Source organism: Hippopotamus amphibius, chromosome 5 (genome assembly GCF_030028045.1).
Source record: "Hippopotamus amphibius kiboko isolate mHipAmp2 chromosome 5, mHipAmp2.hap2, whole genome shotgun sequence".
Lineage (NCBI taxonomy): Eukaryota > Metazoa > Chordata > Mammalia > Artiodactyla > Hippopotamidae > Hippopotamus > Hippopotamus amphibius.
Genome location: NC_080190.1, coordinates 36804962 through 36828246, shown reverse-complemented (window position 1 = coordinate 36828246; position 23285 = coordinate 36804962). Strand labels below are relative to the sequence as shown.

Below are 23285 nucleotides of genomic sequence, written 5' to 3'. Positions count from 1 at the left end.
GAGGACTTGGCGCCCGGTCAGGCTCTCATATAGCGCGAGATCCCTACACTCACGCCGGGAGATCCCTCCAAGATGTCTCCCGGACGCACGCCAAGAAAAGCAATCTACTTTACGCAGATTTTCTTTATTGTTCAGGGCCTCCGCTGAAAGCTAGGGTAGGAAGATGTTTCTCGAGTTTATTTCCCGTCTCTCTTTTTTAAATCAGGTATAAGATGATCTCTAAATACTAACTGTATAGTAGTTAGTGTGCCCTTTGGCAAAATGTAAATTTAAATTAATTAAGAGAATTGCCATTGGACTATTTTGTCAAGAAACAAATGAGAAAAATAAATATACACCAAAAAAAGCAAAGATTCAATTAATAAAGGACATTGAAAAAAAATTTTATTCAAGATGAAAGCAAAAAGAGAATTTCATAGTAACAGAAATGATCTTATTAAGTAAATGTATGCTACACTAACCAAAGTAATTTGCAATTAAAAAAAAGATGGAAGCAAAATGATAATTTTATTTCATTTATTTCATATTGGTATAAATAAACTAACTAAAATATTTACAAATAAAAATAGAATCCTTTCAAAAAGTGTTATACCTTAGTAAACTATTAGCAGAGGCTTCTTTTTTACCTCAGGTGTATAGAATTGAATTAATAATATTAATTTCATGGCAAGCTATCATTATGCATCCAAGTTAAGACCCATTAACGTTTTTTAAAATGTATTGGGTTGGCCAAAAAGTTCGTTTGGGTTTTTTCCATAAGATGTTATTTATTTATTGTCTTTTTCCTTTATTTCTGTCCCCAGTCACCAATTCCATTTTCTTTTTACATCCCATCATAAGCTCTGTCTCATGTATTATATAATATATGTCCTTCCAATCTACCTTTCAATACATGTATTTGTCCTTGAAAATATGTGGTATTATTTTGTGTATTTCTTAATTTACATACATGAAACTATGCTATCAATTGCATTCTTTTCCAATTTTTGTACAGTCTTGTTTATGAGGTCTATCCATGTTGTTCTATGAAAATCCAATTCATTTCTTCTGATCACTGCATCATATTCAATCATATGCGTATATATTCTCCTTATCCATTCCTCTATGAAGGACATGTAAGTTGTCTCCAACTCTTGGCTACCATAGCAACTGCAGTGAACATTCTGTTCATGTCTACTTGTGCATCAGGTAAAAACTCCTAAAAGGAATTGCTACATCATAGCATATACACATATTTAACTTTATTAAACTTTGACAGACTACTCTCCAGAATGGCAACACCATACCATTCAACCATAAACAGTTTTCAAGTATCCACACCTGCTCCTAATATTATCTAATGATCTAATGAGCATAAGGTAATCTCTCACCTTAATTCACATTGTAAATATGTCAGTCTTTCCCCCAATTAAAAAGCAATTCTAATTAGAATTCCAGAATTTTTGAGGAAATCAAACTTTTTCTATTATTTATGTAGAAAAATAAATTCCACATATAGAAAGGTCAATTTTATAAAAGAAGAGCAAAGAGGAGGAAACCTAACCTCCAAGATATGAAAGTATATTACAGAGTTATAATAATAAAAACATATGCTTCTGTTACAGGAACAGGCAAATAGGCCATTGAAACAGAATTTAAATTCAAAAACAGACCATGGATATATGGGAATTTTGAAAATAATAAGAACAACAGCAATAATAATGTGGAAGACAATATTGTCACAATTCTTCCTTTCTTTTTGGACCCTGCCATAATTTCACTATGGACAGATATCCTTACCCCACTGATTTGGAGCTTGGCCATAGGATTTGCTTTGGTCAATGGAATGTGAGTGAACGTGACATGAGCAAAGGCTTTCCATGTGTTTCATGGCTTGGCTTCTCTTGTATATCTGCTGCCTGCCGTGAAACACACATGATACACACATCACAGAAAGAGGTAATATAAATAGCAATAGCCAATACTTACTATAGACTTTCTATGTACCAGGCAGTATTCTAAGCATTTTAGTTGTAATAACACAATTAATCTGCCCAGTCACCTCATGGGGTAAGTAATGTTATTATCATCGTTTTACAGACAAGGCAACTGAAACACAGAACTTGCACAAGATTATAGAATGAAATAGGAATTCTAGGTAATACCATAATACAATGGGAAAATGGATTATTTAATGGATGATTTTGAGAAAATAGTTTATCCTATTAATTTGGATAATTTCACATCAATTTTAAGAAGGTAAATTTGATATGGTTGAAAGGCCTAAAGGTGAAATGCTAAGAGAATGAAGGAGTATATCTCTATGATCTTTGAGAGAGGAAAAAATTGTTTAAAAATACCCAAAAGGCACAAATCTTAAGGTAAAAATTAAAGGATCTGACTACATTAAAATAAAGGATTTTTTTTTCAACAAAGAAAACCATAGAAAAAGTTAAACAGCCAGGTATCCCATTTGCAGAAGATATCTATAATGTTGATAATAACAAGGTTTTAATCAACTAGGCCAGGAGTCAGCAAGATTCTCCTGTAAAAAGCCAGATACTTGGTATTTTAGGCTTTGGGAACCAGACTGTTGCAACTACTCAGTTCTGCTGTTATAGCACAAAAGCATCCATGAACAAGACATAAATGAGTGGGCATGACTGTGCCCCAATAAAAACTGTACAAGCCCATATGTTTTCAACAGTGCAAGAGGGTGCTGATTTCTCCATATCATCTCCATATCTGACTTCCTAGTTTCATCATTCTGATGGATATAAAGTGGTAAGTCTTTGTTATTTTAAATTTTCTAGTAACTGCATTTAAAAAGTAAAAAGAAACAGGGGAAATTAATTTTAATAATAGATGTTCTTTAACCTAATATATCCAAAATATTTTCATTTTAACACATAATATTAATGAGATATATTTATGTATGTGTATTTTAGGCTCATGGCACATCTCAATTCAAACTAGCTAGGGCAACCTTAGAAGGAACTAAGTGTGAAGTCAGAACTTCTGTTACCCTGGATCCCTGAATGACCATGTGGAAAAAAACCTTCCCTCCCCACAGCCTGATCACATAGACTTTATGTGTATAAGATATAAATTTCTACTGTATTAAGCCACTACATTTTTTATAAATTTATTTATTTTTTGATTTTTTTATTGGTTGGGCTGGGTCTTTGTTGCTGCACATGGGCGTTCTCTAGTTGTGGTGAACAGGGGCTATGCTTCATTGAGGTGTGTGGGCTTCTCATTGTGGTGGCTTCTCTTGTTGTGGAGCATGGGCTCTAGGTGCATGGGCTTCAGTAGTTGTGGCACATGGGCTCAATAGTTGTGGCTCACGGGCTTAGTTGCTCCATGGCATGTGGTTTCCTTCTGGGGCAGTGATTGAACCCATGTCCCCTGCATTGGCAGGCGGATTCTTAGCCACTGCACCACCAGGGAAGTCCTAAGCCACTAAATTTCGATAGTTTGGTATTACCTTAGTTAATATCGAAATTAGAATCTTGAAGTTGAGTGTTGTAAAAGAAAATCTAAATTGTGTGGCATTGGCTTAATGGTGGCGAGGCACTGAGGAAAACGTTATGATTCCGGTGGGGTAGTGTTGGAAATGGGTATAGAGACCCATATATGCAATGGCAAAAGATGAAGAGTAAATAGGCATATAATAGGCTTCCATTAGGCAGCAAGTTAAATACCAAGGCAAAGCTTTCCCACTAAATCATTTTGCAGTTGCTGTCTCCTTCCCAAGCTCCTACAACATAACCCTCGAGCCGAGTTCAGTTAGTAACCCTTTTCGTTCCCTCACAACTTGCACATTTAGTTCGTTTGCCCACTCTGCCATGGTCTTGTGAGCTTTCAGTCTTTCAAGCACCTACGTTTGACAAGCTTCTCTCACAACTATCAGTGGCTCTGTGTATTCATTTCCCAGGGCTGCTGTAGCTGAGTACCTCATACTCAGTGGCCTATAATAACAGAACTTTATTCCTCAAAATTTGGAAGCTGAAAGTCTGAAATCAAGGTGTTGGCAGGGCCATGCTGTCTCTGAAACACTCTATGGAGGATACTTCTTGCCTCCTCCAGCTACTAGTGGTTGCCAGTAATCCTCAAGTGAGCATTACTCATACCTTTTGCTGTATGTGTCTGCATTTGTGTGTCCTCATCTTTCCTTGTAAGGACTCCAGTGATTGTATTTAGGGCCCATCCTAAAGCAATATGACCTCAACTTAATTACATTAGCAAAGACCCTATTTCCAAATTAGGTCACATTCTGAGGTTCAAATTGGACATGGTTTTAGAGGGGACACTGTCAACTCAGTACAGTCTGCCATCTGGCTCCCCCAAAACTCAAGTCCATCCTATATGCAAAATACATTCACCCCATCCCAAAGTCCTCCAAAGTCTTAACCCATTGCAGCATTAAATCTAAATCCAAAATATTGTCAACTCAAAAAGAATTCCAGATCTTGTCATCTAAATCAGGAATGGGTGAAACTCTGAATATGGTCCATCATGGGGCAAAATTCTTCTCTGTCCACAGACCTGTGAAACTAGAAAATAAACTGTCTGCTTCCAAAATACAATGATGGGACAGCCATTCCTAAACTGAAAAAAAAAAAAAAAAAAAAAGTTAGGAGTAAAGAGATTACCTTTCTAAAACAGTACACCACCCAGAAAGACAAATTCTATTAAGTTTCAAGGCTTAAGAATAATCCTTTATGGCTTGATGCTCTTCTCAGCCCTCCTAGGTGGCAGCCCTACCCTCTCTGGCCTCTGCATTCATGACTCTGCCCTCAGAGGCATTCCTTCTTCATTTCATCCTGTTTCTATCCCCTTCCATCCAGGCTGGCAGTGTTTCTGTTGGTGTAAAATTCTCCAAAACCTTGTCAATCTTCTGTGGATGTCAAGAGAATCCACACCATCAGACACAAGGGTTCCTGGATAACCTTGTCTCTATTGCTGGCTGCTGCTGAGATGGTTGATTAGAGCCATAAATCACACACATCTGATCTGTATAGCAAAGAGTTGTCCACTCACACCCTTGGCCCTGTTTCCACAGTATGATATCTGGGTAGGCCAAGATTTTTCCAATTTATTATTTGCTGGTTCCATTTTCCTTAACCATGTGTTTCTCAATGTATCTCTTCTCAAGTGAAAAGGAGAAACCAGTCTGCACATTCCACATGTTGCTTGGAAATCTACCCAAGTTCATCTCTTATAAATTCTATTTTCACCCAATAGTAGAACAGCCAAGATTGCTGCTGCTTTGTCACAAGGATTACCTTTTCTATAGTGTTTGGTAACATGTTCCTTATTTCTGTCTGGGACCTCATCAGAAGCATTTTATCATTCATATTTCTAGTAACATTCTTTTAGTGATATTTGTATGCCCTAAGACAACAGAAGCTTTCTCTACAGTTTTCTTTTTCTTCTGGACCTTCACCAGATTTATGTTTAACTTCTATTTCTACCAATCATCTCTTCAAGGCAGTCTAGGCTTTTTTCTATCATGCACTTAAAAATTCTCCCAGCCTCTACCCACTACCCATCTCCAAAGCCACTTCCATATTTTTAGGTATTGGTTACAGCAGCACACCACTTTATAGTACCATAATCTGTTATTAGTTTCCCAGGACTTCAATAACTACCTCAAACTGGATGTCTTGTAACAACAGAAATGTATTCTCTCACAATTCTGGAGGCTAGCTGTCTGAAATCAAGGAATTAGCAGGTCTGTGCTGTCTCTGAAGGCTCTCTAGGGGACGATCCTTCCTTGCCTTTCTAGCTTCTGATGGTTGCCTGCAATCCCTGGCGTTCCTTGACTTGTGTATACATCACTCCAATCTCCACCTCCACCCTCACGTGGTCACATTCTGAGATTCTGAGTGGATATGAATTTGGGGGGGGACACTATTCAACCTGGGATAGTCTTTTTCTGTACCTTCTTATTTCTGTTTTAACTCACTATCTCTAAGTCCAAGCTCTTCACTCAGAGATAGGCAAGGGAAAGTATCTTATTTACAATTAAGAAAATGACTGTCAGATTCAGTCCCACAATTGCTTTAGTTATGCATATAAACATCTCTGAAGTTATTGTGTGCGTGTGTTTGAGTATTTTTTTTCAAGCACCAGCTGGTTCTACATCACCTTTTTGGATTCTGTTAGCTTATCTTCTATTTAGGGGTTTTATAGTATATTCATGATTGAAAGTGGCCTGTAATTTTCCTTTCTTGTCCTTACCTGCTTTGGTATCAAGGTTATAACAATGTCATAGAATGAGTTAGGGAGTATTTCACCTTCCTCTAGTCTCTGGAAAGAGTTTGGACAAGACTGGCATTATTCTGTGAAAGTTTGGTAGAAGTTGTCTAAACAAATCTCTGGACTTGATGTTTACTTTGTGGAAAAATTTTGAATTATTGATTGGTTTCACATTAGAAAATCCATAAATATAATTAATTACATGAACAGATTAAAGAGGAAAAATGCATCTCAGGTGTAGGAAAAAAATCATTTGATAAAATTCAACGTTCAATTATGATAAAAACTTAACAAAAAAGGAAACAGTTTATAAAAACTCAGTATCCATTCATGGTAACAATTCTTAGCAAAGTGCAAATAGAAGGAATACACTCTTCTATATGAAAAAAGTGTAACTACCAAAACACTACTGAAAACAACGTTTTAAGAAACTATTCTTTTTTTTTAATTGAAGTATAGTTGACTTACAATATTAGTTTCAGGTGTACAGCAAAGTGATTCATATATACATATCTTTTCCATTATAGGTTATTACAAGATATTGAAGATAGTTCTCTGTTCTATACAGTAAATACTTTATTTTATATACAGTAGTGCATATCTACTAATTCCAAACTCCTAATTTATCCCCACCCCCTTGCCCCTTTGGTGACAATAATTTTGTTTTCTACATCTGTGAGACTGTTTCTGTTTTGTACATAAGTTCATTTGTATTATTTTTAAGATTCCACATATAAGTGATTTCATATAATATTTGTCTTTCTCCATCTGACTTACTTCATATGGTATGATGATCTCTAGGTCCATCTATGTTGCTGCAAGTGGCAATATTTCATTCTTTTTATGGCTGAGTAATATTCCATTGTGCGTGCGCGCGCGCACGTGTGTGTGTATGTGTGTGTGTATATGTGTGTGTATCACATCCTCTTTATCCATTCATCTGTCGAGGGACACTTAGGTTGCTTCCATGTCTTGGCTATTGTAAATAGTGTTGCTATGAATATTGAGGTGCATGTATCTTTTCAAATTAGAGCTTTTGTCTTTTCCAGATATATGTCCAAGCACTCAGGATCATATGGTAACTCTATTTTTAATTTTTTGAGGAATCTCCGTACTGTTTTCTGCAGTAGCTCCACCAATTTCCATTCCCACCAACAGTGTAGGAGGGTTCCCTTTTCTCCACATCCTCTCCAGGATTTATCATTTATAGACTTTTTGATGATGGCCATTGTGACCATTGTGAGATGACACTTCGTAGTTTTGATTTGTGTTTCTCTAATAATTAGTGAAGTTGAGCAACTTTTCATGTGCCTGTTGGCCATCTGTATGTCTTCTTTGGAGAAATGTCTATATAGTTCTTCTGCCCATTTTTTGATTGGGTTGTTTGTTTTTTTGATGTTGAATTGTCTGAGCTATTTGTGTATTTTAGAAATTAAGCCCTTGTCAGTCACGTTGTTTGCAAATATTTTCTCCCAGTCAGTAGGTTGTCTTTTCATTTTGTTTATGGTTTCCTTTGCTATGCAAAAGCTTGAAACTTTAATTAGATCCATTTGTTTATTTTTGCTTTTATTTCTTTTGCCTTGGGAGACTAAGAAAATATTGCTACGATTTATGTCAGAGAATATTTTGCCTATGTTCTCTTCGAGGAGAAAAAACATCATTCTTAACAGTAAAAGGTTAGATGTCCTTTTAAAAAGCAGAACAAGAGAAGCATATCCAATATCAATACTTTTACTGAATATTACATTAGAGGTCTTAGTCAACCCAGTAAGGCCTAAGGCCTAGGATGGGAAAATGAGAAACTTTTTTCAACATTCACGTTCACAGATGATAAGATTGTGTAGAAAACCCCCAAAACAAATTATTAGAAATAAAGTCTGACACAGTTCAGCAGTATTCAGTACATTCACATTGTTGTGCAACAGATCTCCACAACTTTTTAATCTTACAAAATTGAACCTCTATACCTATTCAACAACTCCTGATTTCCTCTTTTCCCCAGCCCCTGATAACCACCACTCTACTTTCTGTTTCTATCTACATTGGATACCTCATGTTATGGGCTGAACTGTGGGGGACCCCCAAAATTCATATGTTGTATTCCTAGTACCTCTAAATGTGACTGTATTTGGAGATAAGGCCTTTAAAGAGGAAATTAAGGTTAAATGAAGCTATATGGGTTGCCCCTTATCCAATCTGACTGGTTTCTTTTTGTAAAATGAGGAAATTTGGACCCATGAACATCAGGGATACACATGAACAGAAGAAAGCCTATGTGAGGATACAGCAAGAAGATGACTGTCTACAAGAAGTCTCAAGAGGTAGTGGCAGGAGAAATCAAATCTGCCAACACCTTGTCTTTGTACTTCTAGCCTCCAAAAGGGTAGAAAATAAATTTCTGTGGTTTAAGCCACCTGTGCTGTGGTATTTTATTATGGCAGCCCTAACAAACTAATACACCTTATACAAGTGAAATCATGTAGTATTTGTCTTTTGGTGACCAGCTTATTTCACTTAGCATAATGTACTCAAAGTTCATCCCTGTGATAGCATATGACATGTGTCCTATTTTTTTTTTTTTTTTTATTTACTTTTATTTCTTGGCTGCACTGCACGACATGTGGGATTTTAGTCACCTGACCAGGGATCAAACCCACGCCACTGCACTGGAAGCTTGGAGTCTTAACCACTGGACGACCAGGGAAGTCCCCAGGCTAAAGCCAAACAATATTCTATTGTATATATATACCACATTTTGTTTATTCATTCATCTATTCGTGGACATTTGTGTTGTTTCCACCTCTTGGCTATTGTGACTAATGCTGCTGTGAACATGGGTATGCAAATATCTCTTCAAGACCTTGCTTTCAATTCTTTTGTGCCTATGCCCAGAAGTGGAATTACTGGATCATATGGTAATTCAATTTTAAACTTTTTGAGGAATTACCATACTGTTTTCCTTATCAGTTTCACCATTTTACAGTCCCACCAGCAGTGCACATGTTCCAATTTCTCCACATCCTCACCAACACTTCTTGTGTTCTGGGGTTATTTGATAGTAGCCATCCTTATGAGTGTGTGGTAATATCTCACTGTGGTTTTGATTTGTATTTCTTTAATAGAAATTTAGAAATTTGGTATTTTTTAAAATGAAGACTAAGACTTCTTTGAGATACCATTTACACCCACTATATTGGAAAAATTAGTTGGACAATACCAAGGGTTGATGAGGACAGAGATTTTTAAAACTCCTTTGCTGTGCTGGTGGGCGTGTACATTATAAACAATCTCTTTGAAAAACAATTTGGCTTTACCTTGTAAAGTGAACGTTTGTTTTCTTATGATTGACTCCACTCCTGGGTAGTCCTTTGCTGCAGTGTTTTTCAAACCTTGTGTCACCACTTATTTGTGTGCTCTGTAATCCATTAACTGAGAGTCATAACTAGCATTTTCCTAATCACTGAAGAGGTAAATATTGTTTTTTTATTTTGTGAAACTTTTGTTTTATATATGTGAGCATATTTACTGGTTGAATACACCAACTGCCTTTCTTATACTATGGGTAGTGGTCAAATAGTTTGAATGCTTCTCAGTTTAAATAATTGCACAAACGTACCAGCAGAATGCCTAAGAATGTAGCACTATTGTTCATAACAAAAAAAAAAAAATTGGAAACAAACCAAATGGCCAGTAGAATTGTAAACTTGTGGTATATTCACACAAGGCAACTCTGTAAAACAATAAAAGTGACTGCATGAGACTTACAAACATCACAAGTGAAAAAAGACCTCAAAGACTGGTATTTTTAGAAAGCTCAAAAACAAGTAAAACTGAACAGTATGTTGTTGAGGAATACATACACGTGAAGGGATTAATAAGTACAAATTAGTAAATACGGAATAAGAAATAAAATTGGGGAATACATTTGGCAAGTAGATGAAATGTGGAAGAAAAGTGATAGTAGCATTGCTTGTGTTCTATAGTTCTTATGTGCATTCATGAATATTTATTATTATGCAACATAATTTAAATCTTCACTTATGTACATATATAATTACGTGAGTTACATATTTTTTCAAGTGCCCTCTAAAGTGTACATCCTCTATCTTTTCGCATAGTAGTGTGTCCACATTGCCAAGAACACAAACAAACCAAAAAAACCCCAATAAATTTGCCAAAAAACAGGTTAAGAAGTTAAGACAACACTGGGGCAGGGAGGGAAGGATGCTTGTCTGCATGCCAAAGGTCAACATATATCAGCTTTTGCAACCATAATTTTCTTTTAAACAGTTTCTTAAGACTAGGATAGGGGATGATCATGAACAGCTGCATCACTACCTCAAGCGTGAGAGTTAATTATGTGCTTGTCTTGCTTTCATGGCAAAAAAAACAAATCACTACTTATTAAACTTTGTCAGCGATGTGTATACACAGTATACCCACACCTCAGCCAAGTCAGAATATGGATTTACAATGGGTCCTTCATTTAGTCCTAAGCTAATAACTATGGAAACAGTAGTCTAAGCCATGCCTCTCAATTATTAATTTAGAATTGGAACAAACTTTCATTGCTTTCCTAATTTTCTTCAAAAGATCTTGGGGCAGGCTCATCCAAACTTCCCATCAAGCAACTCATTCATTTCCGAGAAGTGGCTCACAAGAAACAACAAAATAGCACTTGCCGAGGAAGGGAAAAGACAGGGAGCCGGGGGGTGGGGAGGGGGACAGAAAAGAAACCCCCAGGAGAAAGGGATTGTGGAAGCTGAAAAAACAGAAATTTTCCACATAAGAAGCCCAAAATAATAGGCAAGATCGGGGGAAAACTTTCAAGAGTTCTTTTCAGTGTAATAATGAAATTCAGATCAAAAAATCCATTCTTTAAAAAAGACAATAAGCAGTCATCTGACTTCAGCAAATCCCACCACAAAGATGGCGGTGGAACGAAGCCCCTTCTCCTCCCGCGGCCAGAGGCTCTCGGCTCACATTTCCCACAAACCCCTCCGCGCGGTCCTCCTCGCGGAAACCTGGCCGGCCGGTCTACGACCACTGCGCACGCGCGGCGCGACGTCACGTGCGCTCCTAGGGCTCCGCAGAGCTGGCAGGAGGGGCCCTGCCAGCTTCCGCTGCCGCGTCGCTTCGGGGCTCGGAGGGAGGGTTCGCAGTGTCTGCGCCGCCGCGGGGCAGCCGGGGGTCGCAAGGCCGAGCGAGGGGCGCGCGGCGGCGCGGCCATGGGACTGCGCCGAGCCCGGTGACAGCAGGGAGCCGAGCGGCCCGGGCCCTGAGCGCGTCTCCTCCGGGGGGCCTCGCCCTCCTGCTCGCGGGGCCCGGGCTCCTGCTGCCGTTGCTGGCGCTGCTGCTGGTGGCGGCGGCGGCCAGGATCATGTCGGGCCGCCGCTGCGCCGGCGGGGGCGCGGCCTGCGCGGGCGCGGCGGCCGAGGCCGTGGAGCCGGCCGCCCGCGAGCTGTTCGAGGCGTGCCGCAACGGGGACGTGGAGCGAGTCAAGAGGCTGGTGACGCCCGAGAAGGTGAACAGTCGCGACACGGCGGGCAGGAAGTCCACCCCGCTCCACTTCGCCGCAGGTAACCGTGGCCAGCGCCGCCTCGCCTCGCGCCAGACCTCACCTGGGCACCCGGGCTCGCGGGCCCGAAACCAGACGCGGTGCCCCTCTGCCCCCGGCCTTTCGCCTGGGACTCCGGTTCCGGCCGTCTCGTGTCGTCGAGGTGGGGACTGAGGAGTCCCCTGGGGGACTAGGGGGCGAGTGTGCCGCACTCACTGGAAGTTGTGTTTTGTTTTGTATCGACAGTACCTGTACCAACTTCCGGTCTTGCTGGCCTAAGAGGCCTCTACACGCTAGAAAGAGTAGGGGACGTAACAGACCTTGTGATTTTGAAGGCCAGTTATCGCCAAAATCTACAGTTCTTGCACGTTCCACTGTAACTCTTAAAAATCCTTTGCGTTACGTTCTTAAGGCTTTTGTAAAATGCAGGGATGTAATTTAGGAGGAGCCGCTTAATTAAGCATGGACACGTTAGCGTTTATGGGTTTACCTGGGTAGCAGTCATTAGCAAGTTTCTGGAGACTAGAGCTGGAAATAGAGAAGCTTGGGAGAACGGAGATCTGACTTAGGTTGTGTGCGGCGAGTAGTCTCTGCCAGACACACAAGTTGGCGTGGAAAGTAGTAGAGTGTGAGGAAAGATGGTGCAGGTACTCTAGCTTGGATCTAGAATTTAAATTGGGAATAACTTCGACTCATTCTGAAATTTAGATCGTTTGAATTACTTTTTTTTTTTTAAATATTTACATCTTATTTCTATAAAGCATTTATACTTTGAGGAAGGAGCGTGATTATCCTTAAGTGAGCCATGCGCGATTGAAAGTGGGAATAGATTCTCATACTTCCGGTGCCAGTTTTTCATTTCGTGTATTACATGATTGTTTACAATGATTTTTTGAAAAAGCAGAAGGATATGTTTTAAAGCATTCTGGGTTTTTTGGAGTAGGAATGATGAGTAAAGGAGCATAAGAGAGATTTCCTTGTTCATAGACATTGCTTTTATACTTCTTACCAGTGGGAGCTTTATTTGTTTTAACCTGTGACTGTTTTAAAATGTAACTACTACTGGAAGGTATGCTTTCTCCATCAATTACGAATTTGTTGGGTTCCCATTGAGGAACCTTTTAAGGAAGAAGGTTTGGGGGACCGCTGGTGGGAGAACTAGAAACATCCTCTGGACAGCGGAAAGGGAAGGCAGAATACCAAAGTCTAATCTTCTGTTTAGCCATTTTGCCTAAAATTTTGGTGATCACTGCTGCCTCTCCTAGCTAATTTGTATTGTCTTGCTTGTCCATGTAGTCAACATTTAAACAACTGATTTGGCAAACTGTCATAACCAACTGACACGTAATCCAAGGGGTAGTGTTACTTAGGTTCTGTTCACTTGATCTGTGGGATAAAAATAACCAAAGAAGATCTTAGTTGCTACCTTTCAGGAATTTGTTGTATTAATGAGTTCATATCTGAAAATAGTAATATTTAGAGGCTTAAGGTTATGGATTAGCTTCTTATTGACCTTGTTCCTCCCAACCATCCCACCCTGAGTTCCATTCCAACATTGCAAAGTAGTTTTTACATAGATTTCATGTGGTTTATTAAGACTGAAATGGATAACTTATTTTAGGAACCAATACTCCTTGCCATTTACCCACATTATCAGGTACAGGTTATGAGATTAAGAAATTAAGGTATAAAAGAAAGTAATAAAATAAAAATTACTGATGGTCTACATTAAAGCCCTGCATTGAAACCCAGGTGTATAAGAAACTTTTTTAAAATTAGCTCCATAAATTCAATCTAAATTATTAATTAGACTAATGAGAGAGTACCTGTTTTTCTTAATTTTTAAATAAATGCATCCAGCTGCATTTTTTTCTTAACATTTGGAGAATATATTTTATAAACTCTGTAGGTGGTGAGTTGTTAGTTATGTTAATATGCATGTAAGCATGTCATTGGAAGCTCAGTGTAGGTGGGACTCTGTGACTGCCTGACCAAGTGGTATTTTGTGTTTGTACATTATAGGGTAAGCTATGGGGGGGATATTTTCTTTATTAAAGCTTGGAGGTTTTGGGGGAGCGGGAGGGAGACATGATTTTGTCTTTTTGTTTGGATTTCCAAGGAACAAGAATGAGAGATCGGTGCAAAGGAAATGAATCATGATAGAACAGTTTAGAAAACATTTGGACTTTTTCATCTAAAATATTTAGTTCAATTAAAGAAATAATTAATTGCCAACCCTAAAGGAGTTAAGTTCTGTCAAATGAAAAAAGTACTCAACATAAACAGGAACTTTTCTCCTTTTGTTGGACTAGATTACATTTCTTAGATGAGTATGCTTTAAGAAATCACTTCTTATGAGAAAAATTGTTTCCTCTTCAATCCGCCTGCTACCAACCCCCTCCCTCCCCCCCCCCCCCCCCAGGAGATGAATGAGTTTTTTGTGACACATTACAGAACTTGTAGAGGCAAGTTGGTGGTAGGAAGACTGCAGCTCTAATTTTGCTAAAAGCAATAGCATCTGAAATTCTTGACACTATAATCCCCTAGAAAACAGTAGATTTCAGTAAAGGAGATTGCTTCTTTCTGAACTTATTTCTGAAAAATGAAGAAGAGGGACAGAATCTCTGGGAGAAAGTCATCTTATTGTCCATCATAGCCAAAGAAAGAAATACATAACATTCTCAAGAACTTTAGAACTCAGGGGACTGAACTGGGGGTAATAGAATTCCCTGACTTGAGAATCTTAAATATTCTTTGGGGTGTGCAGAGAGGTATCATTCAGTAGAAAAATATGTAAAATAATTTATTAGGTTCAAGGAATTCAAGTACAGAGATGGTGGAAAGAGACTGTACGTATGTAGTTGGAGAATGACAAGTTGAAAAAGAACTTGAATTGTTAGAGTTCTAGTTAAACAAGGTAACATTTGTTTTGTATTTGTAGTGTGTTATGTTACTGCTCTGTGTTTGTAGTATGCTACTCAACTATGTACAGCTATGTACTGGACTAGTCAGACTTTGATTATTATATTCATTTACGTGAATTGCATGTAAGGGGTTTTTTGTTTTTTCTGAAAGAGGGAAATGGAACTAGAGCACCTGGAATTTATTATACAAGCAACTGATATGAAAACTAGAACTACTTATTCTAGAGATGAAAAAAGACTAAGGTTAAACAATGTTGCTGTCTTCACATGTGTGTAAGATAGTCAAGTAGAAAAGTGAGAGAATATGACTTATGTGGCCTTGGCAGTCAAAACTAGGGGCTAGTAGGTGAAAGGTTACAAGGAGTCAGACTGCCTTTAACACTCTGTTCAACTGTGGGATTGGCTAGAAGTCTCCGAACAGTGATTGGATTGGCATCTTTCAGAGATGTTATAGAAAGGATTTCTGTATAGAGTAGGCAAGTGGACTACCCTGTATACACGTGGTATAGGGACTACCTTATACCAGAATCTGACTGGTATAAGAAAGTGGAATGATTCCTCCAGTTGAAGATTTCAACAACTCAGCTACCAAAGATAAAATAGCTTTTGTGATTGCCATTGATATCCTTTCCCCAAATGGTGCTACTGAAGACTTCCAATAATGTTTCAAAAGCATATCCTTCTTTTGGCTGTAGGCCAGTGTCATAATTATGGGAGATGTACAAAATGTACCCACATTTCTTACCTAGGGCGAGAATTAAAGACTGTTGTTTCCAGGATTGGTTTTTGCTGTGGGGGATAATTAAATTCAGCATCAGTAGAAAACCGCAGTATCAAATAAAGACCAGTCTATTTAAAAATTCAGAATTTTTTACTTACTAGATCTCCCAGTATATTACGAAGACTTGAGTTACACCTTTTTCCTCAGCTCTTGATGGATTTAGAGGTAGGCAGTTGACTCCAGTAACAAGCAGTTTGGAATACTTGTTTCAGTATTTCCACATTCAGATTGTCAGGATTTCATCACCCCAGAGGCCATGGCATCCTTTTTCAAGTTTCTCCTACTCTGAGCAGATTATTTGTCCCAGGCTGAGCTAGGCAAAACCCTCTCCCGTGTGTCCCTCATTCTCAAGAAGTATACATGGGAAGTACTTTTTCTGGATCTTAGTAAACTACAGTTAATAGTGCTTCAAACTACAGAGCCCACGCACTCTGGAGCCCGCCCGCCACAACTAGAAAGAAGCCCACATGGTGCAGTGAAGAGCTTCACGCTGCACAAAGAAAGATCCTGCGTGCTGCAGCGAAGACCTGACGCAGCCACAAATTTAAAAATTAATAAGTAAATTAATTAATTAAAATAAATACTTAATAGTAAGTGAGGGGACTTCCCTGGTGGTGCAGTGGTTGAGAATCCGCCTGCCAATGCAGGGCACACGGGTTTAATCCCTGGTCCAGAAAGATCCCACATGCAACTGCTGATGCCCATGTGCCTAGAGCCCGTGCTCTGCAACAGGAGAAGCCACTGCAATGAGAAGCCCGCACACCGCAACTAGAGAAAAGCCCACGTGCAGCAACAAAGACCCAACGCAGCCACGAAAATAAATAAATATAAAAAAAGAATTAAAAAAATAGTAAATGAGAATTATAAAATGACATTCCTTAACAAAATCTGATAGGCGTCCTGGCTGTGTAAGTCAAGTTAAAGGCTACTTGAGTGTATGTTCCCATCTCCTAGGCCACAGGAGCCTTCTCTGTTTCATGGCATTTGTTAACATTTTCTGTTTCTGAATGTTTTCTTCTGACAAAGCCCAGCATGACACCAGCCTGCCTTTAGTTTGGCAAGATGTCACCGTCACTTTATATTGGACCAGCTGCATCAGCAGTGGCCCATTTTGCCTTTGGGCTGTAAAAGGGGGAGGTGGTGGCTCTCAATGAAACTTCCTAAGAGTCTAAGTTGATTTCTCTGTAGCAACTTCCAGTGCTTCACAGCTTTTTGGAAGCCGTTCAGATGAAAGCATGTTTCCAGTATAGCAGCAAAATATGATGCTGTTAATGATAGTTGTAGTTGGCAAGACAGTTCCTGGGATTGCTGAAACCAATGGCATCTAGATGGTAATGAAACTTGACAGAATTGAAATTGAATAGACTACTTTTGTTAGTCATCACAAATCATTAACTTCATATTTTCTGTGGAGGTCTTGCTTACTGTTCCAACAAAGTATTAGCCATGCACTAAACAAATGTTTATCAAGTCCTCCTATATACCAGATACAGGCCTTAGTATGAATAGGACACAATGCCTGCCATTAAGCAACACATTTTATTGATCAGCACATTTACTTTCCAAATAAGCATGTTTTATTTCACTGTCAGTGCTTTATAGTGGATTCAGATTCAGTGTATGATTTCATCAGGATTTTCACGTTTGAAGAAGAGTGCTATTCCATAATTATAAAATAAACCACAATGTATCGTGAGCAGCCATGACTGCCTAACTGTAGGCTTCTGATTCCTTTGTAAAGAGATCCTTAGGATATGGAGATTGGCATTGACTCTAAGAATATGCCTATTCATATTTTACCTGGCCACTGAGAGCATGAGCAGAATATACCTTGCAAAACTATTTTTTCTTCCAAGAAATGAGTACTTAACAGAAGTGCTTTGAACTGTTCTTGAGTGCGTAAGAATGGGGATTTTATCAGGGATTAGCCCTCAGAGCTTGGGAAGCCATTTAAATCTAAAGGTTTCACCAAACTTCCAAAAATAGAAGATTTAAAAATTTTAAATAGCTACCTACTGACCCCTCTAAATTCCTTTCATGTCAAGAAGTGGCTTCAAATAGTCAACATCTCAGACTCTTATCTACTCTCAGGATAGCAGCATGACCTCTGCACACATATTATAGTCCTTACACTGTGACTGGGAAAACATGCTGATCTCTCTGTCAGTCTCCAGATTGGTTTCAGACCTCTTAATGGCCAAGAAATCATGTTGATATAGTTATTGAAGTAGAAGTCATCTATGTCTTGGGTTGTTGGTAACTATGTAGATAAAATCACCTTAACCCTCTCTCCCCATATCTCCTCCCTAGGTAAAACTTCAGTTTCAGTATTTAATCAGACTCATCAGTATTTATTCCCTCTCTAACTCTGATTTGAAGGAACTGCCTGCTCCGTGGTATTTTAACAAAGGCCACACTTGACCTTTCTTCAGCTTGATCACTGATCCTTTGGAACAGATACCTTCCTAATTGACACTTTCTCTTGTAACAGCTAGATGTTCTACTACAGCTGTTTCTGTGCCCACCTCAACTCCTTTTTGGGAAGTTACTCTGTGAGTCACCATTTTGACTACTTCAGATGTGTTGATTACCACTGAAGAAAATAGTGATCCTTCTCAAAGTGCTTGGGTACATCAAGTAACTTTCCAGAGAAAGAGATATCTTTGCTAATTTTTCTTTAGTCTGATTCCTTTTCTCTTACTCTCCAACATAAGTCTTTTCTAAAAGCTTTTCTCCCAGTTGGGTGCTGAGTGGTTGGAATAGCAGAACCATTGATTGGGGCAACTGTGGGTGGCTCACTTGGGAGGACAGTGTGTTCAACAGTGCCCAGGCTGTGATAAGGAGGATTCAGGTCAGAGTGTAGTGGCAGCAGATTTGGCCTCTCCCTCCGTGAAATCTTCCCTCTTGGCTTTGCAGTGCCATTCTTTCTTAGTTTTAGTTCTCAGTCTCCTTTTCTCATTCTGTGATATATTAATTCAGCAAATATCAACAAATTGCTATGTGCCATGCAGTGTGAAGGACACTGGGAAAGTAATGATGAACTAAAACAGATATTGATCCTCTGTTTATGGAACTTGAGAGTCCGGGAGATAAGTACTAAACAGTAATTACAAGTTTTAATAAATGCCAGATGATACTGCTGTGAACAAGGACAAAAACCCCTGTGGTTTTTTCTGGAGCTTACATTCTATGGAGGAGAGGGGAAGACCAACTGAATCGAATGTATGGGTGTACAGAATGGACTGCTTTAGATAGAATGTTCAGGGGTGGCCTCCTTAAGGTGGAGACATTTAAACAGATTAGACAATGAGTAGAAATGAGGGATGCAAAGAGTAGGGGAAGAGCAGTCTAAGCAGATGGGTGGCATATACGGTTGTAGTAAGGTTGGCATACTTGATGAACTGAAAGAAAGCTGGATCATAGTTCAGAAAGGGAAGACTGGTATGAGATGAAGTTAGAGAAGTAGGTAACAGCCAGTTCATGCCTCAGGCCTTGTAGGCCATGGTAGCATGATTGAATTTTATTCTAAGAGCATCAGTGGGAAGCCAATGAATTATTTTAAACAGGGGTGTGATATGATGATTGTTTTTAAAAGATCGCTGGGGACAGAGTAGAAATGAGAGGCCCAATTAAGGCGACTTTTGCCATAGTTCAGGCTGGAGACACTGGTGGTTGGGTTGGGGCAATGTCGGTGGAATGAAGAGCAGTAGGGGAAACATGTTGGGTCTGAGATGCCTTTGAAATACAGGTGGAGATATGTCCAGTAAACAGTCTGGAATTCAGGTGAAAAGTCTAGACTGGAGATTTAAATTTGTGGATTGTGTATCTAGGTGGTACTTAAAGCTATAAGAGAAGATGAGATCATCTAAGAGGGAAAAAGAGGGTAGAGAATTGAGTCTTGAGGAATCCTGGCATTTAAAAATTGGGTAGAATAAGCAAGAAGTCCCCAGGGAAGGGCATATCCAAAACTTGAATTCCTCATCTTTTGCCACAAAGCTTTTTCGTCTGCAGCCTTCCCCATCTGAGTTGGTGCCAGCTCCACCCCTACATTTCTTAGTCCAAAAACCTTGGAGTCCTCTCTCACCCCTTCCCTGTCTTAACCTCTTTACTGTTACCCTCACCCCACATCCAATCTGTGAGCAAACTGTGCTGGCTCTACCTTCAGAGTACCGAGAATCTGCCACTTAATATTCTGACAGGTTCCACCATATTATGGTCCAGAGCACCATAATCTTTCATCTGCTTCTAACCTGAACCCCCTTAATCTAGTCTCAACATAACAGCCAGAGGGTACTTTTCAAATATGTCATATCATGTAATTTACCAGCTCAAAACCCTGCAATGACACTCCCTATTTCCTCGCAGTAAAAAAGCCAAAGGTCTTAGCAGTAGTCCTCAAGCCTCTCTAGCTGCTCCTCATTGCTTCTAACTTCATCTCCTACTATGCTACCACTTTCTCACTTGGCTCCAGTTACTCTGGCCGCCTGACTGTTGGTCAGTAGGGCTAACTGTCTCTCTTTCAAGTCTGATCAAATGTCACCATCTCAGCAAGGCCTATGGCGACCTCCATTCCGTTTTATGACCCCCTCCATACACACACCCTGATCATTTCTTACTCTACTCTTTTTCTAATTACCTTCTTTTAAAAATATTTATTTATTTATTTGGCTGCATTGGGTTTTCGTTGCAGCACGTGGGATCTTTAGGTGTGGCATTCGAGATCTTAATTGTGGCATGCATGTGACCAGGGATCGAACCTGGGCCCCCTGCATTGGGAGCGAGGAGTCTTAACCACTGGACCACCAGGGAAGTCCCCCTCTAATTACGGTCTAACATATTTTGTGCATTTGTTGTTCATCTCCCACACCTCCATAGAAGTTCCTTAAAGGCAGAGATTTGGTCTGTTTTGTACACTGTATGTCCCAGGCACCCAGAAAAGTGTCTATTACATGGTTGATATTCCCTGATCATTTATTAAATGAACAGATGAGACAAGGAAAACCCAGGAGTGTGTGATGTCATGGAAACTCGGAGAGATGTTTCACAAGGAAAGGCACAGTCAGTCAAATGTTGCTGAGAGGTCTTGTCAAATGAGGACAGACTTGTGTCTTTCGGGTTTGGCAACATGGGGATTGCAAGTGACCTCGATGAAAGCAATTGTAAGGGAGAAGCCAGACTGGATTTGGGAGAAGAGTAAATAAGAGATACAGAATTGGTGACAATCATCATAGGTTTTGAATATGCAGAGGAGTAGAGAAATGGAAATGTAAATTCAGGGAGAATATTTTAATAAAATGAAAGATATAGAACACATTTATATACTGTCAGGAATTATCTGGTGGAGAGGGAGAAATTGATGTAGGTGGGAAGACCTTGAGGAGGTGAGAAATGACTACAGTGTAAGGTGAGAAGGGATTGATCTTTGATAGAAAATACACTTCTTTCAACAGAACAAAACCAGTGCTCTCTAGTCAACTTCATTCATTTTCTTGCATGGCTTCAAACACCATCTTTATGGTTAGGACTTCAAAATGTCAGTTGCTAGCTCATACTAATTTCCTTAGTTCAAAATCCACAGAACCTTCTACTTACTGGGCATTCGTTCCTCAAACTAAGAATTTCCAAAAACAAATAATCTTATCTCACAAAACATCGTGTTTTACTTTGTATCTCAGGTATCTGATAGTCATCTCTTTCCCCCAAATTAAAGAAGTTGCCAGATACTGTGAGTTTTCTCTTCTGTCTTTACTTACTCCTGGCAACATTGTGTGCAGTAGCAAATATTAGAAACTACCTAAGTATTTATGAGAAAGGAACATGTTAAATTTTGGTACTTGCAGTCAATAAAATATGTGCTGATAGGTGTTGATTTCTAAGATATTATTAGGTTTTTTTTTAAGGAAAATGAAAAAACAGGGTTTTAAAATATATATTCAATACATTAGTAGATATTTGCTTGTCCTTCAGTGACCATTGATGTGTTATAGCAGTTTTTCTCATACTGTTTCTATGAGATGCCTCTGGAATAGGGGGATAATTTCTTTTGGGTCTTTGTGAGGGAGAAGAAGGCAGATTCAACCTGAATAGTATTATTTTAAATTGAATTAAGTTAATTTGCAACTCTGTGAGTGCCAACTATCCATCAGGCATTGGGTATTTTTGTAGTGATCAAAACACATATTGGAATTTTATATAAAATTTTATTAGGAAATGCTAACTCAAAAAGGCTTTTGCACCCCCATGTTCATTGCAGCGTTATTATTTTTCTTTCTTTTAAATGAAGTATAGTTAGTTTCTCGTGTATTGCAAAGTGATTCAGTTTTCTGTGTGTGTATGTGTATATATGTTTTTCATATTCTTTTCCATTGTAGTTTATTACAAGATGTTGAATATAGTTCCTTGTGCTATACAGTAGGACCTTGTTATTTATCTGTTTATATATAGTAGTTTGTATCTGCTAATCGCAAACTCCTAATTTTTCACACACACCCCCATTTCCCCTTTGGTAACCATAAGTTTGTTTTCTATGTCTGTGAGTCTGTTTCTGTTTTGTAAATAAGTTCATTTATATCATATTTCAGATTCTGCATATAAGTGATATCATATATTTGTCTTATCATTCATCTACCGATACACATCTAGGTTGCTTCCATGTCTTGGCTATTGTAATTAGTGCCATTGCAGCATTATTTACAGTAACCAAGACATGGGAAAAAAACCTAAGTGTCTATCAGTGGATGAATGAATAAAGAAATTGAGGTGTATATACACAGTGGAATATAATTCAGCTGTAAAAAAAAAAAAAGAATGAAATCTTCCATTTGCAACAACATGGATGGTCTTTGAGAGCATTGTTCTATGAAATTAAGCCCTGGGAATGTAATGCACAGCATGATGACTATGGTTAATAATACTGCATTATATATTTGAAAGTTGCTAAGAGAGTAGATCTTAAAAGTTCTCATGAGAAAAATGCTAACTACGTGTGATAATAGGTGGTAACTAGATTTATTGTGGTGTCCATTTTGCAATATACATAAATACCAGAGCATTATGTTGTACACCTGAAACTAATATAACCTTATATGTCAATTATATCTCAGTTTTTTTAAGGCAAAAAAAAAAAATTACAATAAACCTGTTGCCTGAAAGCAACTTGAAAAACATTAGTCTATAGGACAAAATCCAGACACCACCTTAGTGTGGCTTGTTAAGGTGCTTCCCCATCTGACTTCCGCCTACTTGGGCATTTTCTGTCCTGGCTACTATGAGTGATTTGCTCTTTCACACTTACATGGCTGTGTACATTTTGTTTCTTCTCCTTGGACTGCAGTGCTCTTTCCTTGCTTAGCTTTTTCCTACTCCTTATCTCTTTTCTCCTCACCCCTCTTCTCCCCTCTCCTCCCCTCCTCTCCTCTCCTCATTCTCCTAATGATCCCTTCATTTTTCTGTAAGCCTTCAGCTCAGATGTCATCACTGGACTCTCCTCTGGTATAGTCCTTCCTGTTCTCTGCTTTCCCCCAGTTTAAATCTTCTCTTCTTTGAGCTCTAGTAGCATTTCATATATACCTCTTTTATGACAGTTATAGCATATTGAAATTACTTGTTCTTATTGTTTCTGCATATCCTAAACTGTAAGCTCTTTGAGGACAGGGAGAATCAAAGGTTGAGAATAGAGGGTATCAAAGACGCTCATCTCTGTGACATAGAACCTAGTAATATTTAGACAAAACAAAACAAAGCAGTTAATCTTTTTAATCATCTAACTCTTCTCTCAGCT

At 38.9% G+C, this 23285-nt stretch overlaps 1 protein-coding gene across 3 annotated transcripts in view; it reads left to right on the top strand.

The window, feature by feature from the left end:
- Window positions 1-11327: 11327 nt before the first annotated feature.
- TNKS2 (tankyrase 2) overlaps window positions 11328-23285 on the top strand; it is a 61298-nt gene continuing 49340 nt past the window's right edge. For all 3 annotated transcript variants that reach the window (XR_009053739.1, XM_057735149.1, XM_057735148.1), the window contains exon 1: window positions 11328-11822. Coding sequence is in view for 2 of the 3 variants with exons in the window: in XM_057735149.1 (XP_057591132.1) it covers window positions 11624-11822 (199 nt within the window). In the remaining variant the exon portion in view is untranslated. The remainder of the gene's footprint in view (window positions 11823-23285) is intronic.